Here is a 17,795-nt window from a genome sequence, read left to right as displayed (position 1 = left end):
GTGCACTGAAATATAAAAAAGTGCCTTTTGAATTGGAAAAATAAAATTGACACCATAAATAAATTATAAACATATTTTTGATTAATGCTTAAAATCATATACAAAATTACATGAGATGATTTCAGCCACATCATTAGCTTGGAAAACAGATTTGATATTCTTTATGAAATCACTTTTATTTCCAAAAACATTTCTGAGGTCAAATGAGTCAATTCTAACTATACTCACTGATTTCATTAGATCAACTTACATATTTCTTCTTCTCTAACCAAAAATATATATCCTAAAAAAACCACCCTTAATTGTTCATCTGTAATTGAAAACGCTTATTTTTGAATGGTAATACTTTCACACCAGTAGGTGTCAGTATCAACCACTTTATCACTGTCTCATTCTGACCAGTGAAACACGTCCTACATTATTATTCCAATTTTTCATTTATTCATTCATTTTCTTGTCGGCTTAGTCCCTTTATTAATCCGGGGTCGCCATAGTGTAATGAACCGCCAACTTATCCAGCAAGTTTTTTACGCAGCGGATGCCCTTCCAGCCGCAACCCATCTCTGGGAAACATCCACACACACTTATACACTACGGACAATTTAGCCTACCCAATTCACCTGTACCACATGTCTTTGGACTGTGGGGGAAACCGGAGCACCCGGAGGAAACCCACGCGAAGGCAGTGAGAACATGCAAACTCCACACAGAAACACTAACTGAGCCGAAGTTCGAACCAGCGACCTTCTTGCTGTGAGGCGACAGCACTATTAGTATTATTCCTACACCTTATATATATCCTCTCATGTTGGGTATTAGCATATTTTACACAGGTTTCTTCATCTCATTTATATACTCTATGAACAGCAGCTACGCTAATTATTCTTTTTATTCTCTATTTCAACCTGGGGATATTCTTCCCGAGGCCCTTAGACCATGCATTGCCACTGATTCGATCCAAGACCAGCGACGAGATGATCCCAAGGTTTCCATAATAATGGATCAGGCCGTATCCTGAGCAGCTGCTGTGGTGGTCATAGAGGAGTGGAGAGCATGAGACTGATTCCTAGGTTGGGTTGGGGTGGTTGTTTTTTTTTTAATCTATGGATTTTCTCTTCAGTGTTTGGACTCTCAGTAGTAATTATTAAATCAAACTGAACTAAGCTAAACTGAACTAAACTTAAACTTTAAGACTGAACTACACTATTTCAATTTACTATGGTCTTTTATGTGAAGCTGCTTTGACACAATCTACATTGTAAAAGCGCTATACAAATAAAGGTGAAGTGAATTTTCACATTCTACAGCCACACCAGTAGGTGTCAATATGAACCACAAGTTGCATACTACCCAATGAGATCCATTATAATCAGACACTATATAGTTTTAGTTAAAAGAATGTGTAGAAAAATATTAACCTATGACTGTTTAATAATAAAAAAAAAACATTCCAGTCTGGAATTAGAGATTTTGAATGCATCACGAGGGTTAATATTTTTGCACATTTAATATTCTAACTGCATGTCCATTGTAATGTTGGATAATTTAATTATAATACATTTTCCTAACGATTCCATTTATCACTGCTTTCCTGAGGACATTCCAGAGACATTGCTACAGAAGTCAGCAAAGTTGTACACTTACTAAGCGCAGCATCAATGAAGAGAGGAGCAGATTCCTGCGACTCCTCACTCAATCCGTATGCATTCACAGCTTGCACCCGGAACACATAGGTATCTCCTGGGGTCAAACCATGGACTACAAACCTGAAAAATGCAACTCCAGATAGTCAAGCCCAATGTAAACTTACTTATAGAATCTAGTCTAAGGCTGTATCTGAAATCGGCCTCTATACACTCATTCACTATTTCCTGAATTAGTCCACTAACATAGTCCACTCAAAGGAGTAAATAAAAATTAGTGAGTTAATTTAAGCAACAGAAGGGATGCCATTTTGTTTGTGTGTCGCTGGTTGATAAAAATAAAATAAACTTATTGATCAGACCCTGTAAAAGTTTTTTTTAACACTAAGCAAACTTTCTATTAGTAATGAAACAAAGGATTGTGATTTCTTATGTATTCTTTAACCATTTAGCAGTATATTATTTAGAACAGGGGTGGCCATCCTGGAGAGCCACCTTCCTGCAGATTTCAGTTGCTACCCATATCAAACACACCTGAACCAATTAATTAGGACCTGAACACCACGTGATAATTACAGTCAGGTGTGTTTGATATGGGTTGCAACTGAAATCTACAGGAAGGTGGCTCTCCAGGAACAGGGTTGGCCACCCCTGATTTAGAAACTTAAAGTGACAGAAGCCAACTGGATGCCAGTATTCAGGAATTCATCTGGTGCACAAACTCCCACAGTTCATTATGTGTATTCTCTAGCTCCAAAAGGGCCGAAGCCCTGCACAGTTTAGTTCCAACCCTGCTCTAACACACTTAACTGTAGGTTTCAAACACAGGGGCGCCCCCAAGGGGTGGCCAGGGGTGGCCACGGCCACCCTTGTGTAAACTCTGGCCACCCCTGTGGCCACCCCAATATGATAGTTGCTGATATTATTAATTTAAATGTATTTACTTAAATTCACAATACTTCAATAAATAAATGAATAAATAAAATTCAGCCAAATTTATTGTGGATTGATCAGCGCCACTGACGAAGCTGATTCAATGAGATTGCACACTTTTTATTAAGAAATTGTTATTTTTGAAATGAGAAAGTTGTGTTTCATCTGATTGAAAACCACAAATCAAAAATAAATAACTAGATGCATTTTGAAATCTGCTTTTCAAAATTTTGTTGGGTTTTGTTTGGTTTATTAATTCATTCATTAATCATATTCATTATTCATAATTCATTAATGTTAGACATGGCATATGTTGTATGTTGTACAAGAAATAACTTACCTGATAGAGGTTTTAGACTAAATATTGATTTTTATTTGGTTTGCACTTGTACTTGCGGAATAAATTACAATATTTCAAGAGTAATTATTGGAATTCATTAAAACTTCATTATTTATTTTACCAAAAACAAAAATATAACATTACTCCTTATTCACAATATATACACAATTCATAATTTTTTTGTGTGCCACCACAAGATTTGTTGTGGCCTTACTTGGCCACCCCTAAGAAAATTTTCTGGGGGCGCCACTGTTCAAACAAGCCTGAAGGACTCAAATAGTTTGATCAGGTGTGTATAATAAGGGTTGGAACTAAACTGTGCAGAGCTGCGGCCCTTTTGGAACGGAGTTTGACACCTGTGCTCTAGCCGTTCAGTGTACTTTGCTTGTACACTTGTAATTATTGTGGGACTGAACACATGCATTCCAGATCCTCTTCTATGGTTTTGAGCGCTTCTCCAATAGACTGCTCCATTACAGGTCTCATAAAGTGCTTTGAAATGATCACTCCTTTTTTTGATATCATTTTAATCAAAACATAAAGACATAGTGGGACATATAGTAGCTCCTCCACTTTTTCAAAAAACAGCCAATATTATTTAGCTTTCATCACAGCTCTGCCAGTGAGAGTGGTTGAGCTCAAGCATTTGATTGGTCAGATGATCTGAAGTATGAGGTGATGTCAAAAAAATCATTGATCTATTATACACTCTCAGAAATAAAGGTACGAGAGCTGTCACTGGGGTGGTACCTTTTCAAAAGGTACACATTTTGTACTTGAAGGGTCCACATTGGTACCTCAAAAGTATATATTAGTACCTACAAATTTTAAGAGGAACACATTTTACCTTTTTAGGTACTAATATGCACCCCTGAGGTATTAATATGAACCTTTTAGGTACAAATTTGTACCTTTTGAAAAGGTACCACCCCAGTGACAGCTTGCTTTATTTTTGAGAGTGTAGATCAGGGGTCACCAATCTCGGTCCTGGAGGGCCGGTGTCTCTGCAGGGTTTAACTCCAACTTGCCTTAACACACCTGCCTGGGTGTTTCAAGTATACATAGTAAGACCTTTATTAGCTTGTTCAGGTATGTTTGATTAGGGTTGGAGCTAAAATCTGCAGGATACCGGCCCTCCAGGAACAAGTTTGGTGACCCCTGGTGTAGATGGAAGAGACAAATTGTAAGCTTTAAATTTTTAGATCTTCTAAATGCAAGTGTTATCACTGTTTTGGAGCACATACGCTTATAAAGAGCCCCTATTATGGGTTTCTAAAAATGTAGTGTGTAACACAGCTCTAAGTGAAGTGAAATATCCAGCTTGGGCTTAAATCTGAAAGTGCACAGAGGTGCACAGAACCTAAAACTATTGATTCATGTATAAAAGAGTCGACTCATGGTGCTTCAAGGGAATCGTCTTGATAACGAGTCTTTAGCCGTGACGTTGATATGAAAAAGGCGGGAAAATTGATATCTGCGGCACCGCCCACAAACAATATTAAAGAAAAAGAGGAAGACAAACACTGTAGCAGACGGCGGTTGAATCAAGTCATGGAAATGCTGTGCTCAGCTGGGTATTACTGTAAGTGTGAGGTATAGTTGGTGGAGTTGGGGGGGGGGGGGGGGGGGGTGGGAGTTGAGGGGGGCATGCTCACACACACACAATGCACTCTGACTACTTCAATATAGTTGATAAGCCATGGTGGGCATTTCACTCTGTCCAATCGCAACAGACTGTTATCGGTCCAATCAGCACAGCACAGATTAGCATCGTGCGAAAGAGGGGTTTGGGAACAAATGAACCACTGAACGATTCATATGGGAGTCGCTGGGATAATTAGGCAAAAATAAATTCATACTATATGACAAATGAAAGTGTTTTTTGACCTTGCATGCATATCAGACTGATGTTGGAGACCCGTAAAACCAAAATATGACCTTTTCAATGTATCATGAGGGCTCTTTAAGGGTATAGGGGGCGATTTCAGTCTAAGACTCGCATGACTAACAACTTGGGAGGTTTTTTTTGTGTGTGTGCGCATTTTACCTGGTGTGTTTGTAAGGCCTGTGATTACAGGGGAACCAGTCCTTGGATCCGACCACAGAGGCATCAACATAGTAACCCAGGAGGTTTGTGGCATGTTTCGGAGCATCCCACTGCACAAAAGCAGACGTTTTGGTATTTCTGGAGGCAATCACCTGTCCCGGGGCAGAAGGAACACCTGCACAAACCAAAAATTTTAATTAATCATCAGATGTTGTCAGTCATTGACTAAAATAAGAGTGGAAACTGTGAACTGCTGTAGTGATGGTGACCATAGGGGCTTTCACATTTCATATACAGGAACCACCAGGCTGGTTCTTTGAGAACTAATTTCCACCAAACCATATTCCTGGTTGCAATTAAACCATTTCTAGAAATTGTAAAGTGACATAAGCAGTTGGACAACAACCCCAAGCTCTCCATTTAACAAAATCAACAACTGTAGAATGGAAGACAAAATTCAACTGGACAAGCTGTTTACATTGTGTGCCGTGTTTCATGATAATAAAGACGAAATGGAGCTGTGCAGTTATCATCAAGGCTGAGAAAAGAACACAACACCACAGAAAAGACAACAGTTAAATGCACTAACATAAGATATCTGAGTGTGCATGTATTTTAAAACTTACTGTGTGGCATCCATTCATTCAACTGGCAAACATTTACATCACTGTAACTCCTGTTGTTCTAATAGTTTTAATAAACTTTTATGTTAATTTGTCTATAATAAAGAAGGTTTAAAACAATAAAAAGAGATCAACAACAATAAAAAATACATAAAACACAAATTTGTAATGTAACATTTAAAAATTCTACCAATTGTTGAAGGATTCACATTTAAAAGTAATTACTTTAAAGACTCTCCAGATAAAAATTGTCTGAAAACAATAAAAATATGGCATTGCAAAGAGTATGGGTTTGACAATTTGACTACAATTGCAGTATTGACATTTTGGAGCAATTTCTCCTCTTGAGTCTAGTGTGTCCAATACTGTATCTTGTATAAACAAGCTCATCATGTCTTGAGTTAAAGGAATGCTGTAGTTTGAATAATTTTACTGTATTTGAGCACTGATTCTGTTTGATACGCATTCTGTTTGCCATTTGTTTAGAATTTAATTAGGTTGGATTTTGTACTGTAAATTCTTCTATTAAGAACTGTTTTTCTAGCAGTAGACCCTGCTCTGAAGGAGATATGCTAATTTAGTCCCCAGAGATAGTGTTGCTTGAACAAAAATAGTTCTCAGTTCTAGCAGTGTGAATACACCCAGAAAGTAGGTACTTCCTGTAATGGTTCTGGTGTGAAAGCCCGTCATGTTGTTGTGAATGGGTGTGAAGGTGGAACTAAAACACCTGCAGTTGAAGCCAAAATTACTCGCCCTCCTGTGAAATTTGCTTTCTTTTTCAAATATATATCCTCCTGAAAACCAAATCATTTTTTTTTCTTTTTTTTTGTGATTTGCTACATCCTTTTGGTTAAAAAAAATTCTGAGTTTTTACATTTTGTTTTTATTTTTAATTTTACAGCATGTCCACTGTAGTGGACCACAGGACCATTTTAGTTTGAAACGACTGCAAAAACTGGACAGGATATGGTAGCAAAGGGATATTAATCCAATATTAATGTAACAAAAACAAAACAAAAGCCATTTTTTTCCTTTTGTATTGAAATTCCTGAAACAGTTTAGCCTGAAAGAGAGCTGAACTCAAGAAAAAAAAGAAAAGAAAAAGGGAGTGATGTAATCCGAAACAAATTTAACATAAAAGTAATTTCATGAAACTGATTGTCATTCTCTAATTGTTTGTAATTCTCTAATTGTCAGACTCTAAATCAGAGTTGCGCTCAACTATCTTATAAAAAGTCCTCTCTGCTTCAAATCTGCGCCCCACTACATGCAGTCATTAATCACTTTAAGATGGTCCTGGTTTTCACTATAGTGGACATTTAAAAAAGAAAGATATTTTGACACACAAACAAATTAATAGCTTTAAACGCTAAATGTATTGTTCCTGACACTTTAATAAACAAATATATGTAATAATAATAGCAAAAAAACATCTAAAAATCTACATTTTACAAGTAACTGCATGCCAGCTAATCAAATGACATATGACTAGAAAGCACAGGATGTCCTCTGAACAGTGCAACAGGACTTGACAAAGTAGCTCAAACAATTCCAAGAAAATTCATAAATACGCAATGTAACAAAGGACACAAGTGAATGGGTGGGGTCTCAGGAGGATATAAAGAGTGATGTTTAACAGAGCAAGGACATTTTCAAAGTATTTCCTATATATTTTATTCATCTGAAGAAAGTCTTATTTGAATAAAAAAAAATATATATATATTTTAAGGTCAATATTTGTAGCCCTCACACACACGCACGCACGCACGCACGCACGCACGCACGCACGCACGCACGCACGCACACACACACACACACACACACATATATATAATATATATATTTGGTATATATATAGATTGTCTAACTTGCCTAGTTAAGTCTTTAAATTGCACTTTAAGCTGAATACTAGTTTCTTGCTAAATAAGTATACACATATTATGTACTGTCATCATGGTAAAGACTAAATAATTCATTTATTAGAAATTAGTTCTTAACCCTTTCAGGCTCAAATTAAATTTTAGAAACAGGCAAAATCTATGCTTTTAACTGTTGCAAATCAGCAACGCCTGCCTTAAGAGGGTTAACACCATTATGTTTAAAAATGTGTTAAAAATAAAATCCATTAAACTCAGCTCCATTAAACCTTCATTCATTCATTCATCTATTCATTAATTTTCTTTTCAGCTTAGTCCCTTTATTTATCAGGGGTCGCCACAGCGGAATGAACCGCCAACTTATCCAGCATATGTTTTAAGCAGCGGATGCCCTTCCAGCCACAACCCAACCCAGGGAGACACCCATACACTCGTGCATTCACACGTATACACAACAGACAATTAAGCTTTTTTTTTAGTTCACCTAGTGCATGTCTTTGGACTGTGAGGAAAACCGGCGCACCCAGAGGAAACCCACGTGAACACAGGGGGAACATGCAAACTGACCTAGCCTGGGTTCAAACCAGTGTCCTTCTTACTGTGAGGCAATCGTGCTACTCACTGCGCCACCGCCTCCATTAAACAACACTTGGAAAATATTTTTAATAGAATTAAATTTCAGAGGAGGGGTAATATAATTTAGACTTTAACTATCAAACAACAAAGTGGCAACGTTTTTGTGGAGGGATTTTGTAATGTGAACGAGAAGTGATTTCCTTATCACAAAGAATGCATTATGCAGTGGTAAGATAAATATACATACCAATATTTGGAACAATACCTGCAAAATATACAGCATGGAAGTATAGTTACGCAAGAAGCATTTGTAGGGTGCTTAACATTTTAGTGATCTTCAGACAGCTGATTTGACATTTTTTTCTGCATCAAACAACCACAACTAGCAGGTTTGTTAGGTTGCACTTTGACATGTAGAGCCTTCTTACCATAAAGGTCCACCTTTTGGATGGGTGCCGTTGGCTCTGATGGCTCACTTGAGCCATACTTGTTGACAGTGATTACACGGAAACGGTAAGCTTTCTTGTCCTCCATATCATAAACAGGGTAACGGGGAGATCTCAGCTGGACCGCAGTGTTGACTCTCTGCCAGATGTCACTGTCACCTACACACTAAGCCACGGACAGGCATAGATGGCCATTATGAAGAGACTTTTACTTTAATAACCCAGGATTTATGGGAAAAACAAAGCTTTTACAAAAACAAACAGTAACACTGCAAGTTACTTTATTTAATTATTTAATATAATTCTTACTTTAAAATTCAATAAAACATGAATTACATTACAATACATTATTTATACTACATTAAAAAGACTAGTAATTACAATGGTGGTTAATAGAATTTTTACATATTAATTATTAAATGTTATTATACATTAAATATTACCCACAGTGGAGATCAAAAGAACAACCTACAATTTCCTAAATTTCAAGGCCACTTAGTCCTATGAAGTTCTCCTAACAGGAGTAAAATAGCAGTGTTTAAAGCACCTTTCCTAATTCACACACGTATTATAAAGCATAGTATTAAAAACTTTAAACTCATCTTAGTTTTTGGTGCTAATTTGGCACATGGTGAAGTATCTGACAATCCCTATTTGAAACATTATTTTTATCACCAAATTTGGGAAAGACTGAACCCAAAATATAGAATAAATATATTTTATAATATATATTATATTTTATATATAATAGTGAAATATCATGAAGTCATGTTCATTCATACAGGATGGTTATTCCATGTTCATTAATGCAAATGCATTTAAAAATAGTTCTACTAGTACCTCCATAACTAAAACTCCTGCAGATTCTGAACAATGATTTCTGAAAAAAATACTAATTGCTTTGTAATTTTGATTTCCACTGTAGTTTTTTTTTTTTACATACTTTACATATTATTATATATTTTAGCATTATTTTAATGTTTTGTACAGAAATAGAAGTGCTCACACACCTTCTCAATGAGGTACCACACAGGTGCCCGTCCGCGAGGGCTTGGTGGTGTCCAGCTCAGAACAATGTATGTTTTGTTTATTTCTGTTGCATGCACGTTGGTGGGTGGACCTGGTATTGTAACATAGACTAAACAGGAACAAATCAAATGTTTATTTTATTCATTTATTTATTATTTTGTTTTACTTCACACACTTCTTATTTGCAGTGTGTTAGTAACTTAGCACTAATGCTTTGAGACAACAAGAATTTTTGGCAAATATAAAAACAATTAACAATTATTCGGACTTGTTTGCGGACATACAAGCATACTTAAAAAAAAAAAAACAAGAACTTAACGGCACACAGTATATTATATTTATTACATTAATGCTCACTGAAATATTCTTTGAATATTCTGAGCATTGTGAGGAAAGGAAATAAACGTTAGCCAAAAATTCAGATCATCTCAACCTGGAATTATTTTATTTAGATTTTTACATTGACCTCACTGCAGAAAAAACAACAGCTTTATTTAACTTGATTAATTTAGTTGAATTATTTCAGCTGATTATTTCACTCATTTATTTGCAGGTTAATTTTAGTTTAAGGACCAACTTTTGGGTTAAATAAGGCGATGACTGGTTAGCTGGTTAGCATTATTTAACCTATTTTAATATTACAATGATATTTTTATTATTATTACATAGCTTAATCTATTTTCCAGACTAATAAGGGTATCCGGCATCCTGATGACAATATCATAAAGACCGTTTTGCCATTTGTATTTTTAATGGACTCTTTATGCATGTAGTTTACACCGCCATATTAACCAAGAAATCTTTACATAAAAAAAATAAGTTCTCAGAACTATTTACAATATGAAAAGTTCAGATGCAAAAAACCTCTAAGCGCCTGAATTCTCTTCTTAAATGAACATTTTTCTCAGCCTTATATGTTTATGTTCAGTTATTTTACTTTAAAGGAATAAAAAGAACCTATTCTTTGCCATAAAAATAAAAACACTGCTCATTTAAAGTGAAAAATGCTCATTTAAGAAGAAAGTATCGTAGTTTTTGCACCTAAACTCATATTAAAATTCATATTGAACTTTTAAAGTCAAACCACTTATTAAAATGATAAGAAACATATTAGAAATGATAACCAGGTAAGAATATTCCCTTATACATCCATAAAATTGCATATATATATATATATATATATATATATATATATATATATATATATATATATATACTTAATTATTTGTATGTACTGAATAAGGAAAATGACTTGTAAAAATAAGAGATAAGTGAAACAAGATTGATGTTTAACCTCTGTATGTCAAAAGATACTTACTAAATGGTATGAATAAATGAGAAATGGATTGTTAAGTGTTAAAGTGAAAGGTATTTTGATAGGTAGAGCATGCAGTTTGTTGGGATTGAAATGACGGGGGGGGAGAGATGATATTAATGGCTCAGTGGAATCTGAAAGCTCAAGTACCTCCTTGTAGCTCCTCCTGTCGAATCGCAATGTCATATTTTCCTTCGATTTTAATCACTGTTTCAATACATAAACATAAGTTTTTCCCATCAGCCTGGCCAAGCTCATATCATAAATTAAACACTGCTGCTAATATAATATTTACAGGTGGATTTATGTTTCTGTTCACAATAAACAAATGAGCATTATGTACAGAATTAAAATTAGAAGCTAATTTGGTACAATCCCATTTGCAGGGTCCTTCCGCCTACTTTTCAAGCACTTTCCAGATGCATTTAAAATTTTTCCAGTATTCTACAATTACAAGTGTGGGAAATTATGTATTTACGTGTGTGTGTGTGTGCGTGTGTGTGTGTGTGTGTGTGTGTGTGTGTGTGTATAACTTTATACACATATATACACATACATTTACAGTTGAAGTCAGAATTATTAGCCCCCCTGTTTATTTTTTTCCCCAATTTCTGTTTAACGGAGAGCAGATTTTTTTTTTCAACACATTTCTAAACATAATATATAATAACTCATTTCTAATAACTGATTTAATTTATCTTTGCCATAATGACAGTAAATAATATTTGACCAGATATTGTTCAACACACTTCTATACAGCTTAAAGTGACATTTAAAGGCTTAACTAGGTCAATTAGCTGGTCACACTTTACAATAAAAAAAAAAGTTAATTAGTTAATGTTAAGTGATGCATTTACTAACATGAACAAACAATGAACAATACAGTATTACAATTCTACAGTATTTATTCATGTTAATAAACGTTAGTTAATGAAAATACAGTTGTTCATTGTTAGTTCATGTTAACACATGGTGCATTAACTAATGTTAACAAGCATGGACTTAAATGTTAATAATGCATTAGTAAAGGTTCAATTATGATTAATAAATGCTGTACAAGTGTTGTTCATGATTAGTTCATGTTAGTAAATGCATTAACTAATGAACCTTATTGTAAAGTGTTACCAATTAAGATATTTTTCAAAACCCTTCTATACTGCTTAAAGTGACATTTAAAGGCTCAACTAGGTTAATAATGTTAACTAGGCAGGTTAGGGTAATTAGTCAAGTTATTGTATAATGATGGTTTGTTCTGTAGACTATCGAATATAAAGTTAGCTTAAAGGGGCTAATAATTTTGACCTTAAAATGGTGTTTTAAAATGTAAATATGCTTATATTCTGGCCGAAATAAAACAAATAAGACTTTCAGCAGAAGAAAAAATATTATCAGACATACTATGAAAATTTCCTTGCTCTGTTAAACATAATTTGGGAAATATTTAAAAAAAGGAAAAACAAATTCAAAGGTGGGCTAATAATTCGGACTTCAATTCTACAATCTATAATATATATGATGCGATTTCTTATAATATTCTATGTATAATATTTAAGGAAGTTTTTTAAAGGCGTGTTTACCCCAAGATCATAATTTACTGTTGTTTACTCTCTTTGTTAATATTTATTTTATTTGATTTAAAGTTTATTATTATTACTCATTTTGTAAGATGAATTGTGTATGAAACACTATTCCACTTTCAAGCAGTTTCAAGCGCTTCATTCAAAATCGAAGCATTTTTGAAACCTTGAAAACACTAGAATGAAATTCAAGCATTTTCAAGGTTTTCCAGTACCCGTACACTATCAAAACAAAGGTACGAGAGCTGTCACTGGGGCAGTACCTTTTCAAAAGGTACATATTTGTACCTAAAAAGTCCTTAGTGGTCCTTGATGTACCTTTGAGGTTTCAATATGGACTCTTTAGATACAAATACCTTTTGAAAAGTTACTGCCTTAGTGACAGCTCTCGTACCTTTGTTTCTGAGAGAGTACAAACCCTGCATTTGAAATGTATGTTTTATTTAATCTGCTCACACTTCAGTTACGGTTACATTAAAAGGCAGAGATAGAGAGAGATTTGGGTAGACATTTGTTCTATAAAACACACATTTTCTTATGAATATGCTTGTACAAATTCATATTAACAATCCACTTATCCACTAGTTTCTGAGTGAAATTGTGTTGGAAAAAATTCATAAAACACACAAATATCCAGAAACGGGAGAAGAAGAAAAAAAGCATGACTCTTGATCCTGTAAACTTACCTTGACGCTTCTGGACCTTTAAGCTTTCAGTTTAGCCCCAGTTTAATGAAACAACTCTATTAAGTTGTTTGGGTTCAATGCATGAGTCCTACCTTCCACATCGCTCTCCACTTCTCCTGTGGTCACTCCAGAGGACATCCTGGAAGGCAGACTGATGCCAGATTTGTTCACAGCCCTCACTCGGAAGTGATAGGATGCCCCGTCGGTCAGGCCGTGGACGGGCAGCTTGCACACTTTCACAGGAGAGTCATTGCACTGGACCCAGTCCTTAGTTCCTGACTTACGCCTGCAAAGTGAACACACAAAATACAAAATAAATACTGTCAAGATAAAAATTATTCACACACCAGATATATTTATTTATTAATGGATGCAAGGCACTATAGTTAATTTATTAATTCCTAATTACCTCATTAAAAAGTATTTGAATTACTTTTATAAGCCCTTTGTCTAAAAATAAATTTTATTACTAATTAAAAACCAATATTTCTAAGACAATAAATATTATTTCCCAATTAATTTCCCTAAAAAGCAATAGAAATAAAATCATTTTATTATTTGCAGTGAAGTGAAACATTAGATATATAGAAAGAGAAACATTGTATGCATCAAAGTAATGACACATATTAAATATATCATCTATCGTCATTATTTTCTTTTCCAATTCATAGTTTCTTGGGCAGTAAGTGTAATTGGCAAACAATTATAACTTCCTCTATTTAAAAAAATGTAACTACTGCGCAAAATAAGTGAATAACAAATATAATAGTATACGCACAGACAAAACATTATAAAAAATACAATTTATCTGCTCCTTGATTTGAACATTGGAACAAAAGTTCAGTATTTAAAGCACGCATATTATAAGTACTTGATACATTTAAATTGTTTTACTCTGAATTTCACAGATTCAGATGCAAGAATTGCTACTTGTAATAATGTCCATACACGGATACATGGATAGCACATTATTCTAGTCATAGTCCTGCATGTAGTTTCCATAGTCGTAGTACTTACAGTGTTGGAAAAAGGGAATTTATTTTTTATTACTTTTGTGTTTTTATTTTTTAGAAAAATGTTTAGACTAACAACAGAATAATCAATCTTTTTCTATTGTACCACATCTTGACCAGACACACTTCCTCTTTTTTACTATGCTGCATGCTTTTTAAAAGGAACATGCTGACAAAAGGGAAATAGAAGAATAAATATAATGCGAGTGCCCTTGTTTCCAGACTGCTGTTTAATACAAAGTCTAGACATGTCACAAGCTGTCATTATGCTTGTAGAAGTTGTGAAATATATTAAAGATGCACGTAATTGTTCAGTTCTGGTATGCAGAGAAGGGTTGCAGAAAGAGGAAGTATGTCTGGGGTACAAGAGCCAAAGGACTGCAAAATGACTGATAAATGACGTTAAACCAAAACTCTACCTGTTAATATCAGTTGATGCTGGAGTCAGGAAATGTATGTTAGTTGCGCAACCTCTTGAATGTAATTCTTGAATTGCATTGGGGTAACGTAACCTAGAGCTCTGTCATCGAATTATGCATTTGTATCTAATAAATTACTAATATTTTTGGCATTGAAGAAAACACTCTCCAAGCCTTTTCTTAGTGAACACGCATGGAATTGGCTTGATATTCCAACAACAGTTATTTCATAAACAGGTTAGTAACTAGGTATAATCAGTAATAAACCTACAACTGAACCTATGCAGTTACCTTCTTTGATAGGTACACTGTAAGTACATGTTAAAGGGATAGTTAAATAACAACAAAATTGTATATGTTCACTGTTTCCTCAGCCTCAAGTGGTTACAAAACTAAAAAGCTCCCAAAAAAAGTTAATTTCTTTGTTGAACACAAAAGGTGCTATTTTGAAGAATGCTGAAAAACTGAAAAATAATCTTACGTTTCAGCATAATTTCGTCATTTACATTTGTAATTGAATTACAGTAACTAGTTACTTGGCTACTAATTACACACAAGGATATTCATTAACAGCAAATTGCTCCAAAAGTATATGCAACCTTTATTTGTACTGTCAAAAAATAAATAATACTTTTGCTGTGTGTATCTGGGAAGTGAACCAGTTTGCAGTTTACCCAATGGCCAACAAAGTCGCTAATAACAAGGATTTATCTACATATTCTCCTTTAACTGCAATTAGAGGCATAGTTCACCCAAAAAATAAACATTTACTCTCTAAAACAGCAGTTCTCAAATTATTTTCATCCAGTACCACCTCAGAAAAAAATTGTCTCTCCAAGTACCACCATAATGACCAGTATTGAAATACAGTAGCATAGGCCCAATAAAGCAGCTAAAGCTCTGCACAATTAAAAAATGAGGCAGATTAGTTCCTATTATTAAGAATATTTATTATTGTCAGCCACTTTAAACATTATAAATAGTTTGAACATTAACAAAGTGCTTTGCTTATAGTTAAAAACAAACAAACAAAATAAAATGTCAACATTTACATTAAAATGTGCTTTTAAAAGTTAATTTAAAATAGTAGGCTACTGTACTTAAAAAAAAACCTCCTGTACTTAAATGTAAAGTGTTAACATATAGTAGCCTATTTATCAAAACCTGGAAGTGTTGCTTGGACCTCGTAAATATAATTTATTTATGTCATCATATTCAAATATAAATAATTTTTAATCAATTTTATAATATATGTAGCATGTACAGTACATATGACATATTTGATTCCTCCGCGTACCACTAGAAATAAGCCCACGTACCACTAGTGGTACACGTACCACAGTTTGAGAACCACTGCTCTAAAGAAATAGTTTTTCCTACTATGGAAGTCAATGGCTAGAGGTTTTCAACTTTCTTCAAAGTATCTTCTTTAGGTTCAACATAAGAAACTACATAATAGAAAGAAACTAAAATAAAAAAGATTTTAAACAAGTAAATGATGACAGAATTATTATTATTTTATTTTTTGGTGATCTATTCTTTGAATTACAAAAGTGAATTCTTTTATTTCCATGAACACATTAAAATCAGCTCTATGTGAGGTGTTAGGCTGAAGTCTGAAGGGAATGGTTACTTGTCCACGAAGTATCCAGTGATGGGAGCCTCATGGGTCGTGTTCGGAGGTTTCCAGGAGATCAGGACGTAATCTGCATTCACATCAGTCGCTGTAACATCCATTGGGGCTCCAGGGGCCCCGGACACTGTTGGAGCAGCATCTGTGAGAGGAAACACACACAAGTATTAATTGATCTCTCTATCATTTATTTAAAGTTTCTAAGGGCAACTTGAATATTTGCTGTGTATGTATTGCTAATGCATTTACGAATGTTTTCTACCTTTAACAAACAGGTAAGCGCTGTGTTCTACGGTTCCATCCTTGGTCCAAATGCGCAGGGTGTAAAGTCCCTCATCATCCTTGTTCAGGTAAGGAAGAGTGAGCTTGGCGACGCCGCCACCAACAGACATCTCAGCCCATCTAGATGGCATTAGCAAAGCATCTACACAGACAACAGCAAATGCAGAGTGTGAGGATAAGTTAAACTTTTTCACCTACATTCAAAGTGAATGAAAAAAAAGCATCCTCTCACCATCTCTGTACCACACAGCCTCAGGTGGAAGATTTGGCAAATCGGGCACCACCACCATGTTGGACACCAGACTGACAGACTCTCCTTCTTTACCAAATGTCACTCCGAATGACTCCAGCAGAGTCACCTCAAGTTTACTAGGGTGGATACCGCCGAGAGGAACTACAGGACACAGCATTAAAAACCAAGTCCCAGAGTGAGAGAAGCACCAATACAACAAAAACAACTTTATTGAAAATCTGTTTGACTAATGTTTAGTGTGAAGATAAATTAAATAAATCCTTGTTTATTTGTTTATTTATTTGCAAGCCTGGAGAAAAAAAATATTGCACAGATAATTACTAAAAATACAATGTATGGTTTAAAACGACAGGCTTTTCTTTAATGGCTAAACTCATTAGAATATAACGTAAAGATCCTGCTCCATGAATATGTTTTGTACATTTTTAACTGTAATTTTTTATTAGCAATTTTTAGACAACTTTAACAGCGATTTTCTTAATACACAATACTTTTTTAACCCCTCAAATTGCAGATTTTTTAAATCATATAAATAATTTCCGTCCTAATAAAGTATGCATGAATGGAAAGATTGTTTATTTGGCTTTCAGATGATACAATATTAAACAAATCAGATCAAATACTATATGTAATTATAAAAGTATTCCTGTGATGGCGAAGCTGAATCTTCAGCATCATTTCTCCAATCTTCAGTATCACATGATCCTTCAAAAATGATTTTAATAAAATAATAAAAAAATATGACAGAAATTATTTAGCATCAATATTTTACCATTAATGAGCCCCTATTATGGGTTTTTGAAAATGAACTTTCATGCAGTGTGTAACACAGCTCTAAGTGAAATATCCAGCTAAGGCTTAAATCTGAAAGTGAACTGTGTTTAAAACTATTGATTCATCTATAAGAGTCGACTCTCAGTGGTTTGAATGAATTGCCTTGGTAACGAGTCTTTAGCCGTGACGTCGATACGGAACTCAAGCCCCACCTTTTCGTTGCTCGCACAGACCCGGGACAATTAAAACCCTTGGCCACAAATGCTGTCGAAAGAAAAAGAAGAAGCCAAACATTGTTGCAGATCTCGGTTGAATCATGTCGCAAAGAT

At 34.6% G+C, this 17,795-nt stretch overlaps 1 protein-coding gene across 4 annotated transcripts in view; it reads right to left on the bottom strand.

Moving 5' to 3' along the window:
• myom2a (myomesin 2a) overlaps nt 1-17,795 on the bottom strand; it is a 60,080-nt gene that overhangs the window by 22,527 nt on the left and 19,758 nt on the right. For 2 of the 4 annotated variants that reach the window (NM_001346203.1, XM_073915534.1), the window contains exons 9-18: nt 16,672-16,833; nt 16,420-16,581; nt 16,158-16,299; nt 13,185-13,378; nt 10,980-11,036; nt 9,496-9,623; nt 8,468-8,651; nt 8,287-8,304; nt 4,964-5,138; nt 1,645-1,766 (exon numbers count right to left, since the gene is read on the bottom strand). In NM_001346203.1, the coding sequence (NP_001333132.1) occupies nt 1,645-1,766; nt 4,964-5,138; nt 8,287-8,304; nt 8,468-8,651; nt 9,496-9,623; nt 10,980-11,036; nt 13,185-13,378; nt 16,158-16,299; nt 16,420-16,581; nt 16,672-16,833 (1,344 nt within the window). The remainder of the gene's footprint in view (nt 1-1,644; nt 1,767-4,963; nt 5,139-8,286; nt 8,305-8,467; nt 8,652-9,495; nt 9,624-10,979; nt 11,037-13,184; nt 13,379-16,157; nt 16,300-16,419; nt 16,582-16,671; nt 16,834-17,795) is intronic. The other 2 variants (XM_073915535.1, XM_073915536.1) reach the window with 2 other exon arrangements.

The sequence above is a fragment of the Danio rerio genome, chromosome 11, assembly GCF_049306965.1.
Source record: "Danio rerio strain Tuebingen ecotype United States chromosome 11, GRCz12tu, whole genome shotgun sequence".
In the NCBI taxonomy this organism is placed as follows: Eukaryota; Metazoa; Chordata; class Actinopteri; order Cypriniformes; family Danionidae; genus Danio; species Danio rerio.
The sequence above is the reverse complement of the archived record's forward strand: the minus strand, read 5'-3'. Positions and strand labels throughout refer to the sequence as shown.